The sequence below is a fragment of the Chlamydotis macqueenii genome, chromosome 3 (genome assembly GCF_036417535.1).
Source record: "Chlamydotis macqueenii isolate bChlMac1 chromosome 3, bChlMac1.mat, whole genome shotgun sequence".
Taxonomy (NCBI): domain Eukaryota; kingdom Metazoa; phylum Chordata; class Aves; order Otidiformes; family Otididae; genus Chlamydotis; species Chlamydotis macqueenii.
In genome coordinates, this window is record NC_141558.1 from 120432547 (window position 1) to 120446869 (window position 14323).

Genomic DNA, 14323 nt, shown 5'->3' on the forward strand with positions numbered 1-14323 from the left:
CCCAGGCTGGGGAGAAAAAAAACATCCAAGAGTGTAGCCCTCATATAGCTGAAGGACCTCTGTGTCAGTCACTTGGGGAGGGTGGGAGCCCAGGCCTGATAAAGGCAACATGAAACACCTTCTGGCCACTACTGCCACAGAGGTGGGGAGATGTTGTAGCCTCCCATCGCAAACTAGTTATTGGATCGTACTGCTGGCTGCATTTCAAGTCTAGAAATGCAGCTCTTTTCTAGCTTCCTAAACAAATCACTGTCTGGGAAATGGTAATGTGAATGGTGCTGACAGCACAGGAGGGGAGACAAAAGGCAGATGCTTTCCAGGCTCGTCAAAACAATTTTAGCCCGCTGAAACCACTACTACATAAATTTAGGACTACTCAGGTCCTAAGATTAAAAAAAAAAAACAAAAAACAAACCAAAAAAGTAAAAAGCCCCCCCAACGTATTCCTCAGAACAGGGGTTCCAAGGAGCTGAGCTTTGCTGCTGGCATCCACAAAAACTCACAAGTCCCTGTAACAGAAACAGCCCCTTAAAGGCCAAATACTCTGTGGCACACTGGTGTGACCCTGACATGGTGAAGACTAGCAATAGTGCTAAAGAAAGCTCACAGGAAGGGAATGTCCTGTTCAGTAGTTTTTAGTTATAGGGCTAAAATTGAGTGTTCTCCTAAACTTCTCTCACATAGATGATCTGTAGGTGCGTGCCTGTGCATTTCTCTCAGCCCAGGCCTGTAAATTCCTGTCTGTTTACAAGAAAGGGACTGTTCACCGGGAGGCAGGATGCAGGGCACATTCCTACGTCCAAATAAAAATGGACTTATAGATCCACAGCACATTTTTGTTCTATTATTCACCTTAAGGCTTGAAAACTCTCTCATACACGTGTGCAATGTTTTTGTCAAAAGGGAGAAACAACCAGATGTCTTCTACTTTACTCAGGAGAAGCATGGAGGTCTAACAATTTCATCTGTTGTAGAAAAACTGTTCAGACCTTTTGCAAAAAGTGTAATGCCTAGAAGAGCTACCCACTTATTGAAACTGAATTTCATTAACATTTGTAAGAATAATAATTATATTATACATAATTAAGGTAATAGGTAGAGATTACTTCTTAGCTTACTAATGAAATAAGCATAATTATTTACTTTTGTGTAATGACATGTCGATCCAGTATTACATATTATATGCTTTGAAATAACAGTTTTACAGAATTAGCTACAGCATAGCCTTCGAAAGATGAATGTGCTTCAGTGGCAAGTTTAAATTGGCAGGTATTACTCTTTTTTCCTGTGAAATATTTTTTTCAGAGAAAAAAGTTACAGATAACTTTTCTTTTAAAAATAGTTTTTCTATAACGGGAAAAAAGAGAGGAGAGAGATTTATAATGCCAAACTTATTAGAAAGGGAGGTTACTAGCACACACTTGTGCTGGGTTTTTTTTTGTATAATATTCAGGAAGTAGCTGGTTCAGAAAATATACCATTGCTTCACTAAATTCTTACATAATTTTTCCTCCTTCTTTTGATAACCATTTATAATAACTGCAGCAAACATTCACACCTCACCCTTCTCCCAGTGTCTTTCCTACACATCTGCAACCAATGAAGTTGGAGCCAAAGTAAATATGTTCTAGGCAGTTTCATCAAGGGTATTACACAGCATTTCAGAAGAGACTGATATAAGCAACAAGGAGCATGGAAAAAAGTCTGCTTTCTCAAGTTGCATTCTAACAGGAAAAAAGTAACTTCAAAATCTGTTGCCTGATTTGAATTTATTTTTGATTCTTCTGCACAGAAAGCATGTTTCAGGCATTAGTGGTGGTACCGCTTGGCATCTCTTTTACTGTCTTTCCTGTAGGGCAATACTAAGTCAAACAGTATGCGTGTGTAACTTGGCACAGCTCTGAAGGAGATGAGCCAACTCATGCTAGCACACAACTTGGCTCTGTACATACAAGTAAGAATGAAACACATGTTAAGTCCTAATCCTCTTTGGAATAGGGCTCAGATTTATTCTTTGTTTCTGCACCTTGCTGGAAAATCATTCCAGCTGCTTGTTAAAGGGCCCTAGCCAACCCTTTGACACAAAAACATCCTCCAGTTGATGCCCAGGGCCAAGCTCTTTAAAGGGTCATTGATTTCCTTTTATGAAATGACACGCATCAATCCCCTGCCCTTGGAAAGAAGAGGTGGAAGGTATTGCTTTTTTTTTCTACTAGAACACAGAGAAGGATTTTAAAAAGTAAGACAAAACACATTACTAGCTGATGCTGAAATTAATGCTTATTAAAGACCTTCAAGTGGTAACTCAAAGTGCAAATGTTTCTATTCACCCAGAAGGCCAATACAGCACAAGGAATCTTTTGCATCAAGCAGTATGACATGGATAATGGCTTAATTCCCCTGTTCATAAGCATGACAATGACAGCACTAACATACTGTGACAACTTGGGCATGTGTGTGTGTATATATGCTATGCCACACATTAGCAAGAAGGATAATCTGGGAGCATAAACAACACATCTCTGATCTAGCAAAATAAACAAGCACCTGCCTAACTGAAAAGAACCCTCCCAACACAAGCTGGAAGTTTTGGTTATGTATGTCCTTAATTAATCTGCTGTACTGACTTGTATTACGCTACTCCCTTACAGATCCACAGAGAACAAGGCAGCCCACTTTGTTCTGTGTGAAACTGCATCCTACAAACACAATCCTGCTGGATTATGCTTTCCACTGCTATCCTCCTCCAATACACATCCTATTTTCTCTAAAGCAAAAGGCACATACATACATTTCTGCACATGTGATTTTAAAAGCCGTTGGTGATGTGTAGCTCATGTATAATTAAGGACATATTCAAAAGAAAGCACTTTCTAACCATGGAACTGACATACCGGGAGTCTTGCAGTGGGCCAAGAGAGAGAGTATGAATCTGTGAAGATGCTGCACATGAAGTGCTCTCTAAATGCAACTTAGGTTAAGACTCAAGGCTTACAAAATTGTGATGACAAAAGCTGACATTCAAATTCCAAACAGTATTTGCATAAGTTTTTACAGTTCCATTTTGAAAATAAGTTAAAGTGATGTCTCAGAATTGGCAAATCAGATCTCTAAACTAGAAAGCAATGGGGTTTTCCAAAGCAACCTGGATGGGCTTCCACTGATGTTTGCTGACACCTTTAAAGGAACTGTCTACATTTTCCAGTGCTCAATTAGTGCTTTTTGGACAGGTCACTATTATTTTTAGGTTCATACACTATTCACAAAACAACATCAGCTTTCATTTCTCATATGCGCAAGCAGAGGCTGGTTAGGTATCAGCTACAACTCTATGATTCTCAGGAGGAGAATGAAATATTGGGGATGGTTAGAGACTGAATTCCTTAAAACAGGAATGACAGCTCAAAATGATGCCTTCACTGCTTCCCTAACAGTTGAGAGTAGTGCAGTCCTCAGAGTAGAATGTTCTTTGAAATGCTGTGGGAAGCAGTACAAGCCAGCTGGGCTGCACAGATGGGTGGAGAAGCTGAGAATGTTTGGATTTGGGTAGTGAGAGGTCATCCCGCAAGATGTGATGCAAACCCATCTGAATGGGATGAAACACTGAACAAACAAAGGAAGAGTTGCGAAAAGACTGGTATAGCAACCAGGCCTAGTATATCCAGATTTGTGGAAGTGAACCAAATTGGGGTATACTACAGGCTAATTATGAATAATGACTTCTGTAAAAACATTTGGGTTCAGGTGATCTTTAAGTCTTGAATGATTTTCAGAAATTGCTTCTTGCTCAAATTATTAATAGATATTAATTATAACAACACCTTATATTATAATTATACTGTGCTTTTCATTCCAACGGATCCTTAGGCCTTTTACAGCATATGCATAATTCATTTTTGCTCACCTCAGGGCTGAACACAACACTTAATAAAGAGAAGAGACTATTAGCTATTAAAAAGGTGATCAAACCTCTTTTCTCACTCCTCACCACTTTTCCAGCTTCTTAACATCTGAGGCAATCACTGCCTGGTGGCAGCATTGGGGACAGAATGGGGAATTGCAATGGGCAATAAGGGAAAAGAACAATCTCTTGACATCAAAGCCCAATCACAATGTCTCTGACAGTGACCACAGCAGCATTAACTAAATAAAAGTTAAAAAGCATGAGTATTTCAGAAGATAATTGTATGATTGCCAAGTTAAGGTGTGATTTCTGTACTAAAAGTATACTTCAAAGAATATCTGGGATGATGCCTTTGATATAACCATCTGTATCTTTGGTATATAGCACCCTGGGATTTCAGGGTAACCATTTCATAGTAATGTCACATTAAGGTAACCCTGGTTGCTCTAAATCTGCTAGAAACAGAAGCAGGAAATATGGAGTATGTTTTCACAAGTATGTTTGTACTATTTTGGCTATAGTGTCAATAACGAGAAAGCCTTTATGACAGCAGAGTCATTCAGCATGTCATAAAGACAGCAGTGAGATTATGACTTTGGATTTTGCAATTAAGTTCCAACCTGATGATCCAAATCATGCACAACAGGAATTATAATAGTACACTATTAATTTTTCCCCATCAGAAATCACTCATAATATTGAACAGTTACTCCTTCTGCCTGAAGAAAAGTATCATCTGGGAACTGGCAGCAAAGCAAGCATTGAAAGGAAGCGTTCTTGCCTTTGAGATGTGAACAACTCTGTCTACAAATATTTCCAACTTCAATACTCACTATTATGCTTGAAGATTCTAATAGTAGCACCTGAAAGCCTTGCACCAAGAACGAGAGAAGAGTGGTTCAACTCATCACTTAAAATGAGGCAGCCCTGTGGAGAAGGAGTACAATAAGCATCTGCATGATTTGGGAGGCTATTGACAAATGTGCGTGTGTGTGTCAGCATACACATGTGTCTATAACATAGCACTGCACCAATTAAGTTGGAAGTATTAAACATGAACTGGATTTTCTGCCACTTTTCTGAAGGTGCTACGACCCACTGCAAAGGCAGGCAGAAACTGTGGGATCAGATTCTCAGGCATTCCCAGGTGGTGCAAAGGGGCCAAATATTTCCTGTAGCTGGAAAGTAGAGAATAACCCTTGTAGAGACTGGCTGCTTTACAGTAAAATCCAGTGATATTGCTTCCTCTATCACCTCTATAACCTTGCAACTATCTGTTGCGAGGAAAATGCAGTCACCATCTCATATATAAAGACTGCATGACAGTAACGTAAGGATTAATACTGAGGCTGGACTGACATCAGCACTTTGGGCTGCAGAAATGAGAGCAGGACAGATCGATGCCTCATGAATCCCACTTCCATTAAGATGTGAGTGGAGCCTAGGCACCAGGCAGTCTTTCTCTGGTAAACAGATACAGAATTCACCTGTAGTATATTCTTCATTAATTAACTCAGTTGAAAACTAATTTTCTTTTGAGAAACTAAAATAGAAATGCAGGAGAAATAACTTCGTATAGTATACTAACAGGAGCCAGGATTCACAGTTGAAATTCAAGTTGGAACCGTAATTCAGCTCTGCTTTTTATTACACATCTTGTGCTGTGGTTTCATTACCCAAAGGGCAATATAACATTAAGTAAATACTTATTTTGGAAACACAGACTATGTCTAGGTTGAGAGATACTCACACAAATCTGTCTGAAGACTGGTATGCAGGAGTAAGAGTATATCAATCTTTACAAGAAAATGTAGCTGCTAGGCTTAATTATAGAGGGAAATTTAGGAATAGATCTCCCCAGCATAGGAGATAATGTAATACCTGGAATATATAGAATGTATTATAATACCACATAATATTAATATATTCTATTGTGTTCTAGTTATATTCTATATAATAAATACAGTACTGTCTTTATTTGTGCCACTTATATCTCAGTGTCCCACTTTGACAGAGGTCTGAGCCTCCACATGCAGCCAGCTAAGTGAGAGAAAAACTATTTTATAGCTCAGCACAGGACAATAATCTTATGCTCTAATGTATGTCTGCAATTTCACAAATTTACCTTTATTATTAATTCTCTGTATCTGTTTCCCTTTGAAATTGCTGGATAATTTCTCCAGCACCGTTGCAGACTGAAGTTCATGTTCTGAGCAGCTGAAGCAATTCTCCCTGCTCAACCCTTGTGTATTTTAGAAATCTCTTGCAAAAGTTGGATTCATCTTCAGTAGTGAGTGAAGAAGTGACTTCACCTCTACACTGGTGCTTCAGGAGAAATCTTGATTATACACCACACAGTGACTTCATTCCATCTCCAGGAAGAGGGAAATACTGTTTCACACTTGCACGAACTAAAGAGGATTTTCATGACTTTGTGTTAGGTACCCCAAATTGGAGATAAAGTCCTTTCAACACCAAATAAGAACCCAGCTTCTGTCATATGGTCAGAACTTCAGACTTGCATTTGCTACCAGCTTTCTTTGCAGGGCTGGCTGGAGATCTGTTCAACAGGAACCCTAAACACTGTGCTGTCTCTTTTCTGAAAGTGCTGTAAAAAATATCCTAATCATCTCACCACAAGCAGCTGGACAGTATTTCTCCAAGTAGACCAAATACTTCATTCCACAACACCCGAGACATGAGATGCAACATTTGCTTACTTTTTAGGCAGAAGCAACTTTGTTAAGAGAAGCTAAGCAATCATATCACTCATCCTTAAACAGATGTTAGGTATGTGTGATAGTAACACCCAGAGCTAGAAGAAAAAGATGAAGGAGCATATTTAAGGTCACAAGGTCATCAGCCTTGTGACCCATGAATTCCTGATATCAAGCTTTGTTCCTTGGTCAAGCCTTTCCACTTAATTGGTGCCCAGAATACTGCAACAATTGTTAAAACAATTAATAAACAATTGTTCTATGTGTTCCTTAAGGAAGTACTCACCTTTCCAACAAGTGCTGGAATATTCATTGAGTTAGTTGCAAAGCCCATGCCAAACACCATAGCATCTTCCACACCAAGGAACGTAGCCACAAGTTTCTCTAGTTCTACATGTTTGTCTAGGGTGCCTGCAGAAATAAGCACAGGGAATCTTAAATCTAATTAAACTGTGCAAGTTATTAATTCTAAGGACATAAAACATACAAAAGAACAGGCTAGAAGCATGTCATTGGCATTAAGTTCTAATGAAAGTTTTCCATTTGTATGTTATGCATGCGAGATAATGCAAGAAAAAGTAAGCTATAAATAATGCTAACAAATACTGTTGTTGTTAAGGTAACAAAGCAATTGGTTTGTGAAAGTTCCATTTTTCCATAACAACTTTTCACATAGTTTATTCTCAAGAGTTATTTTTTGGCTTTTCTCTTGCAATGAGGACAAAACCACCTCCTTTTCATAGGAAATGTGGGGCAAGTACCTTAGGTATTCTTGAGTTCTCTCTGGATGTGAAAACAAAAACCAATGACAACAAAATTCATTTTTTCTTGAGTGCCTCTGTATGTGATTTTATATGGATAAACAAACAAAAAAGTGTTCTCCTTTTTCTACTTTGGAAAGTAAAAACTATGCCATTCTCCATAACTCTCCCCTTTCCTCCCTCTCAACAGTCAAATACACATGATAAGGCAACACTAGAGACGCTCCTTTATCACAAGTTGCTTATCTAGTATTAGTGCCTGGAGTCTCCAAACAAATAAGGTGCTCCAACTATTCAACAAAAGCAGTATCTCTCCTGCCCAGCTCACAATGGAGGATGACAAAATACAAAAGGCAACAAACGTAAGAGTGGTGTAAGAGACTGAGATAACAAATAACTTTGAACAGTAATGATTCATCTCAACTTGCCAGCTCTCTAGTCTTTTGTTGCCTAGCTGTGCATTGCAGGTACCAAGGCAGAAGGAACTCTTACAGGATGATCTGTGGGGAAGAAAAGAGGATAGCTTGTGGACTCTGACAGAGCATTTCCCCCTATGAATAAGGCTGTAAGAAAGGACAGCAGAAAAAAAGTTAGGGAAGCGAATATCTCACCTCACTTGCGCTGCACAAACGGATGTCACAATAATATAGGCAAAGTGAATTACAATTGATGGGAACAGGAAATCTGTGTTCACTGTGATGGACAAAGGGCAGATGAATGGAGGAAAGCAGAAGCTTGACTAGAGTGTCTTAAGAATTATGAGTCAGGAAGATGATCTTACCTTCATCATGGAGGAAAGCTCATTTAAAAAAAAATAATCAAATACAAATGGCAGCAGTACAGTTTCAGCAACAGATTTTGCACAGAGCCTGCCGAGGTTCTGCTAGACCTGAGCCAACTCCGGCAGAGCTTCAGGACTCTCTGTGTTGCATTGGATGTACATTGAGCTGAGTTGTCTCTGGCTCTGTGCCCTGATAAGTTAGGTAACGTGACACAGAAAATTCAGCTCTGCAGAAGCTCCAGTAGATGTGAGTTGACTCTGTATGAAGCTCTTTGAGGATGGCTACTTTTTGCACCTGTAGATCCCAAGATACACAAGGATATGTGCTGGGTCTGTGCACAGGCACTGCTTAGTAGCCAAGATCCATGAAATTCAAAGCCACATAGTGTTTCAGAGTTGAGCTGCTCGCTGGAGATGTGTGTGAGAATCAGTGTCCTAACTTGTAAGCCCAGTAGGTCTCATGCTGTATTTCTATGATTAGTTCTATATTTTTTGCATTTTGGGCCCAGTTAGGCTTCAACCTGTTTACAGCACTCATTGCCCACTGAGGGTTTCAGCATGGTCAGCTGCCCTAGTGTTCCTTGCAGATCTTATTTTGGAGGGCTATCGGCACACAAAGAAGATGAAGCAGAAGTTTGAAGCTCACCACACTATGGTCACAGCTTGAATTAGAAGGAGGTTTGTGAAAGCACAAAAAACAAGCACTGTGTGCTTTGCAAGGCAGGCATTTTAAGGCATGAGAAAATTGTCCTTGACTCTTGCAGGGGTAAATCTGACACTACTAGGGTGGAGTTAAATTGCTTTTTGGGGTTGCATCATATGTTTTCTGTCTTCACAAACAAGAACAGCCTGATTCACTACAGATTATTCTGTTCAAGCATCTATTAGATGGACCGGAAAGGAAAAGCACATTTTTCACCTATTTTTATTGATTTTGTGATGGTGAAAAACAATACATTCTGAAAGTGACTTATTCCTACTTACTATTTACTAATCCTAAGAGTGAATGCATATGATATTGTATACCACTATTGTCTACAAATCCTGGAATACAAATTAGAATCAATAGGTGTTCACTTCGCAAATTCAAAACTTGAATGACAAGGATTTGCCAAATCTCAAGCTATGTAAGAAAGGCAGTAATTACACTGGTCTTCATTAAATACAACCTTAGCACTGTCAGGTCAGTTTATCATGGCCCTTAAAGTGTCTTGTAGTGTGCTGGCTTCAGACCAGCATCATGATGTGATGAACGAAAAGTGATGTACTAGATATATTTTTATTAATACACTGTATACACAGATACCTTCTATATTGTCTGAGACAGAGACATTAGAATTTTTCCCCATACTCTACTTGCTCTGATTTTTATGCTGTCTACAGCTTGGTTTGACCTGAGAAATGAGGATACAACTAAATAATGTAGGCTATCTTACTGGGAAAGTTTTAAGACAAAAAGGAAAATAAAAAGCTACCTGCATCTTTCAGAGAAAAAAACTGAATATTTTCTTGAAAGTTATTCCACCCTGCTGAACAGTTGTATGCAACAGAGTGCAGCAGGTGTTACTGTGTTTTGGGATTATATAGGTGTCATAGAAAGTAAAATCGAAGATCTTACCAAAAGTGGACTTTTACAATGTTAGCCACCTGCACAGATCCCCACACTTTTCAAAGCAAATCTCCTGCTTTTCAAAATCTGAGGACCCAATTCCCTCCATTAGCTTGCCACTACACTCTAGGGACAGGTGCTTTAGCAGGCTTTCTTAGGTTTACTCATGCTCTTGGGTTGAAAGTCACTGTCAGTCCGCTAGACAGATAAAGCTTGAAAATACACTTCCGGGGGTCCACATAATTCATTATTTAGCTTTGACACTTTCAGCCTCGACGAGTTGGTTAATGCCACTGGTTAGTCTCCCAATACAGTCTTTCAGGTTCTTATGTATTAATAACATGTCCTGGTTAAACTGCCAACACTGGCAACAGTATCCTTTAATAGAATTTTTCATTTGGAATTCTGAGACCCAAAGATGACAGGAATATACGGCTCGCTTGAAGGTAAACAAAAGCTGGAAGACTAAACTGATATAAACAACAAGCATTGAAAGAAAAAGAACAGATTCCCACAAAAGCCACTTCCACATATGAATAGGAACCAGGAATTCTATGGATCACTGATGTGACTCACCAAAGTGAGTAAGAATCATAGTTTATGAAAATCACAGTTTGTCAGAGGCATCATTAGGAGGGTAGGGAACAGAACAAAACACCTACACTTCCCTGTGACATTTGAAAGTTAAGGTCACAAACTCACTCCAGTAGGATATTTTTCAGAGATGAAAAGATAATATTACTGTAACACATCCACACTTTTACACAAGTAAGATTGGATGGAGAAGCAGAAGATGTAGAAAGTGTATTATTTATTTACACCATCCTACGAGATTGGACGATGCGGATGGTATCACTGTCCTACAATACCCACTAAAAGAGCAAAGCCTAAACTTGTAGAACGATACATATTGGCAAGGGAAGGAGAGAAGCTGCCTTATTTAACACTACATGTGCATAAAAGAGCCCACAAAGAAGTGAGTTTTGAGGAAGTATTTGAAAAATAAAAGGAAATGCTCAAGCTTCCTTAATCTTGCTAGCAGCTAACAGGGCTTTCACACCACAAAGGTGCTGTGTGTGTTGTAGATCTGTGTAATTGAAAGAATCATCTCAGAAAAGAGTAGATTAATTTTAAGAAAACTTCCAGTTTTGTTTGCTTTTTTCCTTTATAAAAACACAGGGCTAAAATTTACAGTTGAAGTCCAGCCTCTTTATGCCAAAGCCTGGGTAGCAGTGTCTTAAGTGTCTAAGTAATTGCAGGTACACAGGTAACATTACATATTGGAGATATTTTAGGTTTTAAACAGGTCACACAACCCTTCTGATGCCTTCACTTCCACCTGCCAGAAGACGGACTATCCAGAGCTTAATGATGCTTTGCCAAGCATGCTTTTGCAATGGTGAAATACCAGGAACAAACTTGACCCTTTGATCATAAGTTGGATTAGTTATTTATGACAGGGCAGGCACAAAAAGGAAAATGATGTTAGTAGGAGATGACAAAGAAGGAAAATTCCTCTCGTGAACTGTTTCCTAATTTATACCATACCCTATCAGAAAGCAGCCAAGATTATGAAATTTATATACACACAGTAATTCTCATTTATGTGGCTATATTTCTCTCCTTAAGCTTCTACTTGGAAACTGTAAATTATGGGAACCTTAGATTTTTATCTCTTTCTCCTAACTGAAAAATGAACCATTTATTTCTGTGTTTGTACAGTACTGAGTTTAAAATGAACCCTGGCCCTAATCAAAGCTTTGAAGTGGTAAAAAAGAATGGCCAAGTAACTATTTTTACCTTCTTGAAATGCTGTTGGAAATTCACATTAGGCCTTAAAGCCTAAGGGAAGGAAGTGAAGTGGATGGAGCTACTTTTGCAGTTTAAATGTTGGCATGAGTTTTCAGATCTGCTTTTTAGAAATCAGATCACAATCAAATATATAAAAAATTCTTAAATAAACAAAAAGCCCTAGAACTGAGTGCAAGCTAGGCATTCAAAGGTAATCTCCTAACCACGCCCTCCAGAATGAATCACCCTACAAGTGTTCCGTGCAGGCTCCACCTTGCCTTTTAGTCCAAGACATAATCACAGCAGAAGGATTTCAAAAGGCAGGAATCCTGCTTGGCTGCTTAAATGGCAGTAATGATACATTTGCTCCTGTTACTCATGTATATCATCTCCATAAGGAACAATGGTGAGTTAGACAAACAGAGCATTGGAACTACTTCTGGGACAAACATATATAGAGTAGTACCCCAGCTTCTAACTAATTTCAGCATCAGAACATCCTGAACCAGATAATAGTTTTGGTATTTCTAGTAACTATCAATGATCTCTCCTCTGCATATGGCCAATGTCCCCAGGAATGCGAGGGAGTGTAAAGTTTTAGCATCTGGACCCACCTTTGCAATGAGTTCCTTGGCTCTGCCAGCCTTCAGTGTGAAGAGCTGCCTTCCGGATTTAGATGGAAACCTTCTACCAACTTCATACAATGCCCTGTAGATCTTGTAGTGGAAGAGACAATGAACAGCCAACCCTGATCACTCTTCCACATCACATATAATTTTGAAGATTTCTATGATTTCCCCCTTTAGGCTCTTTTCGAGCCAGATGACAGTCATTTCTGACAGCTGAAGACAGCTAGCTCAATAATTCTTCACCCAGAAGCTGTTTGAGGCCTTGGATGATTCTTGTTGCCCTTCTCCTACACTTTCCAGTTCTGCTAAATATTTTTGAGCAGAACTGCACAGAGTACTCAAGATGACAGCAAACCACAGCTCTACGTAGCAGCAGACTGAGGTTCTATGATTAGCTTTCTGTTCAATTCCTAACAATTTCTAGTATTTGATTTGCTTCCTGACCACGGAACAATAAGCTAATCCTTTCACAGAACTACCACTTATAACCCCAAGATCTTGCTCCTAAGGGATAATAGTTACCTTGGTCTTAAAAAAAGGAAAATATTGTTCTTTCAGATTGAAAGTCCCACAGAAGACTCAGGAATGCTTCTTAAATGACACTGTTATGCTAAGAAATTGATTTATTATTATTATAATTTAAAGAGAGTACGGAACTGAAAATGGACTGAAAAGTCTTACATCTTTTTATGGAGGACAAATCTAGGAAGATCAGCCACTGTTTTTATCAGTTTTGTATAAATTTGTGCTTAAACAGGAATGTCTGTTCAAGCAGCACATGCATTATTATTTTAGGGACAGCATGAGCAGGGCTTTCAGTTCTCACTGAAATGAATTTCTGAGCTATGTTTCCATACAGTCTTAAGTTAGGTTTCTGGGAATGTAGAATAACTGTTTTACATTTAGCAAGGTTTAGCTTCACTAAGTTTCCTTAATAAAACACAGTTTTGTAAATATATAAACAACCATGTTAATATGCCCATATTAACTTATACTGAGAGCAAACTACCTGCAACAACCTTCTGACATGACATTTTACACCCGCTCCACAGTTTGCACAGTTTATAAGAGAAGTATTTTAGGCAGAAAATCTCAGACAGTTTTACCATCATGTATTCTTTCAAACAACACTCCCATTAATTTTATTTGTTTCTTCTTTGTTTTCCCCTCTCTCTGAAATCTTTTCTAAGTAGTAGAATGATCCTTCTTAAAAAAAAAGAGACCTACCACTACTTTGAGAGAGATCTTGGTAAAACCCCAAACATGACAAACACTTAAATGCACATAAGCAGAACAGTATTCTCAAAGTCAATTAGCTTGAAATCATAAATATGTTCAAGGGCTTTCTTGGATTAGGACCCCAGAGGCAATTTATAGCCTAGGCTCCCACAGCTCACTGCATTTATACTTCAAACCAGAATAAATGGCTCAGCCACATAACAACAACAACGGTTTTAAAATTTTATCCTCCCAGGAACAAAAGCATTCTGTTCTATTTTTCTAAGATGAAGATGGCAAATGATAATTTAAAAAGGTAAGACCTTTCACAGAGACCCTTCCCCACATCTCTCTGGAAAGTATATGTATTTAACTTGGATAGAGTTTTTCAAATCTGCTCAACTGTGAACAAGAATAGAGCTGAAGCAGCACAAGGAGGTAAAGGAAAAAGAAAAGAGGGTACCCGCACTACTAATAAGAAGCTGTTTTCCTTAGGTTGTTTCTACAGTTCTTGGCAGTAGACAGGCTCCAACAGAGTCAGTGCCAACGAAGTAACCATTGCTGAGAATTGCTCTGGGGAACAACCTCTCTCTCCACTAACTGCACAAGCACAGGCTCTCTCTTTGCCTAGCACAAAACGCTATGACTGCTCATCTACACCCTCTAAACCAGATGTTACGACCCTGCTTTCTTCTTTTAATAGGTCTGGACGGCCAAGCTGATCTCTGAAATTCAGTCCCTAAAAGACTAATACTGAGAAGACTTGTAAAATGTTATTTACTTGCAGTCCATTCTTGCATCATGTATAGTGAACCAGTTAGAATGAACCTAAAACTTTGCTCGATCTGTCAAGACACCTGAGTACTGCACAGAAGTTTAGATGAAAAGAAAGTCCTAGAAATCTGTATACAGT

The 14323-nt window shown here is 38.8% G+C and overlaps 1 protein-coding gene across 1 annotated transcript in view; it reads right to left on the reverse strand.

Annotated features, from left to right (window-relative positions):
• SPTLC3 (serine palmitoyltransferase long chain base subunit 3) overlaps positions 1-14323 on the reverse strand; it is a 112977-nt gene that overhangs the window by 61670 nt on the left and 36984 nt on the right. The window contains exons 5-6 of the mRNA XM_086744678.1: positions 6908-7032; positions 4738-4831 (exon numbers count right to left, since the gene is read on the reverse strand). Coding sequence (XP_086600804.1) covers positions 4738-4831; positions 6908-7032 — 219 coding nt within the window. The remainder of the gene's footprint in view (positions 1-4737; positions 4832-6907; positions 7033-14323) is intronic.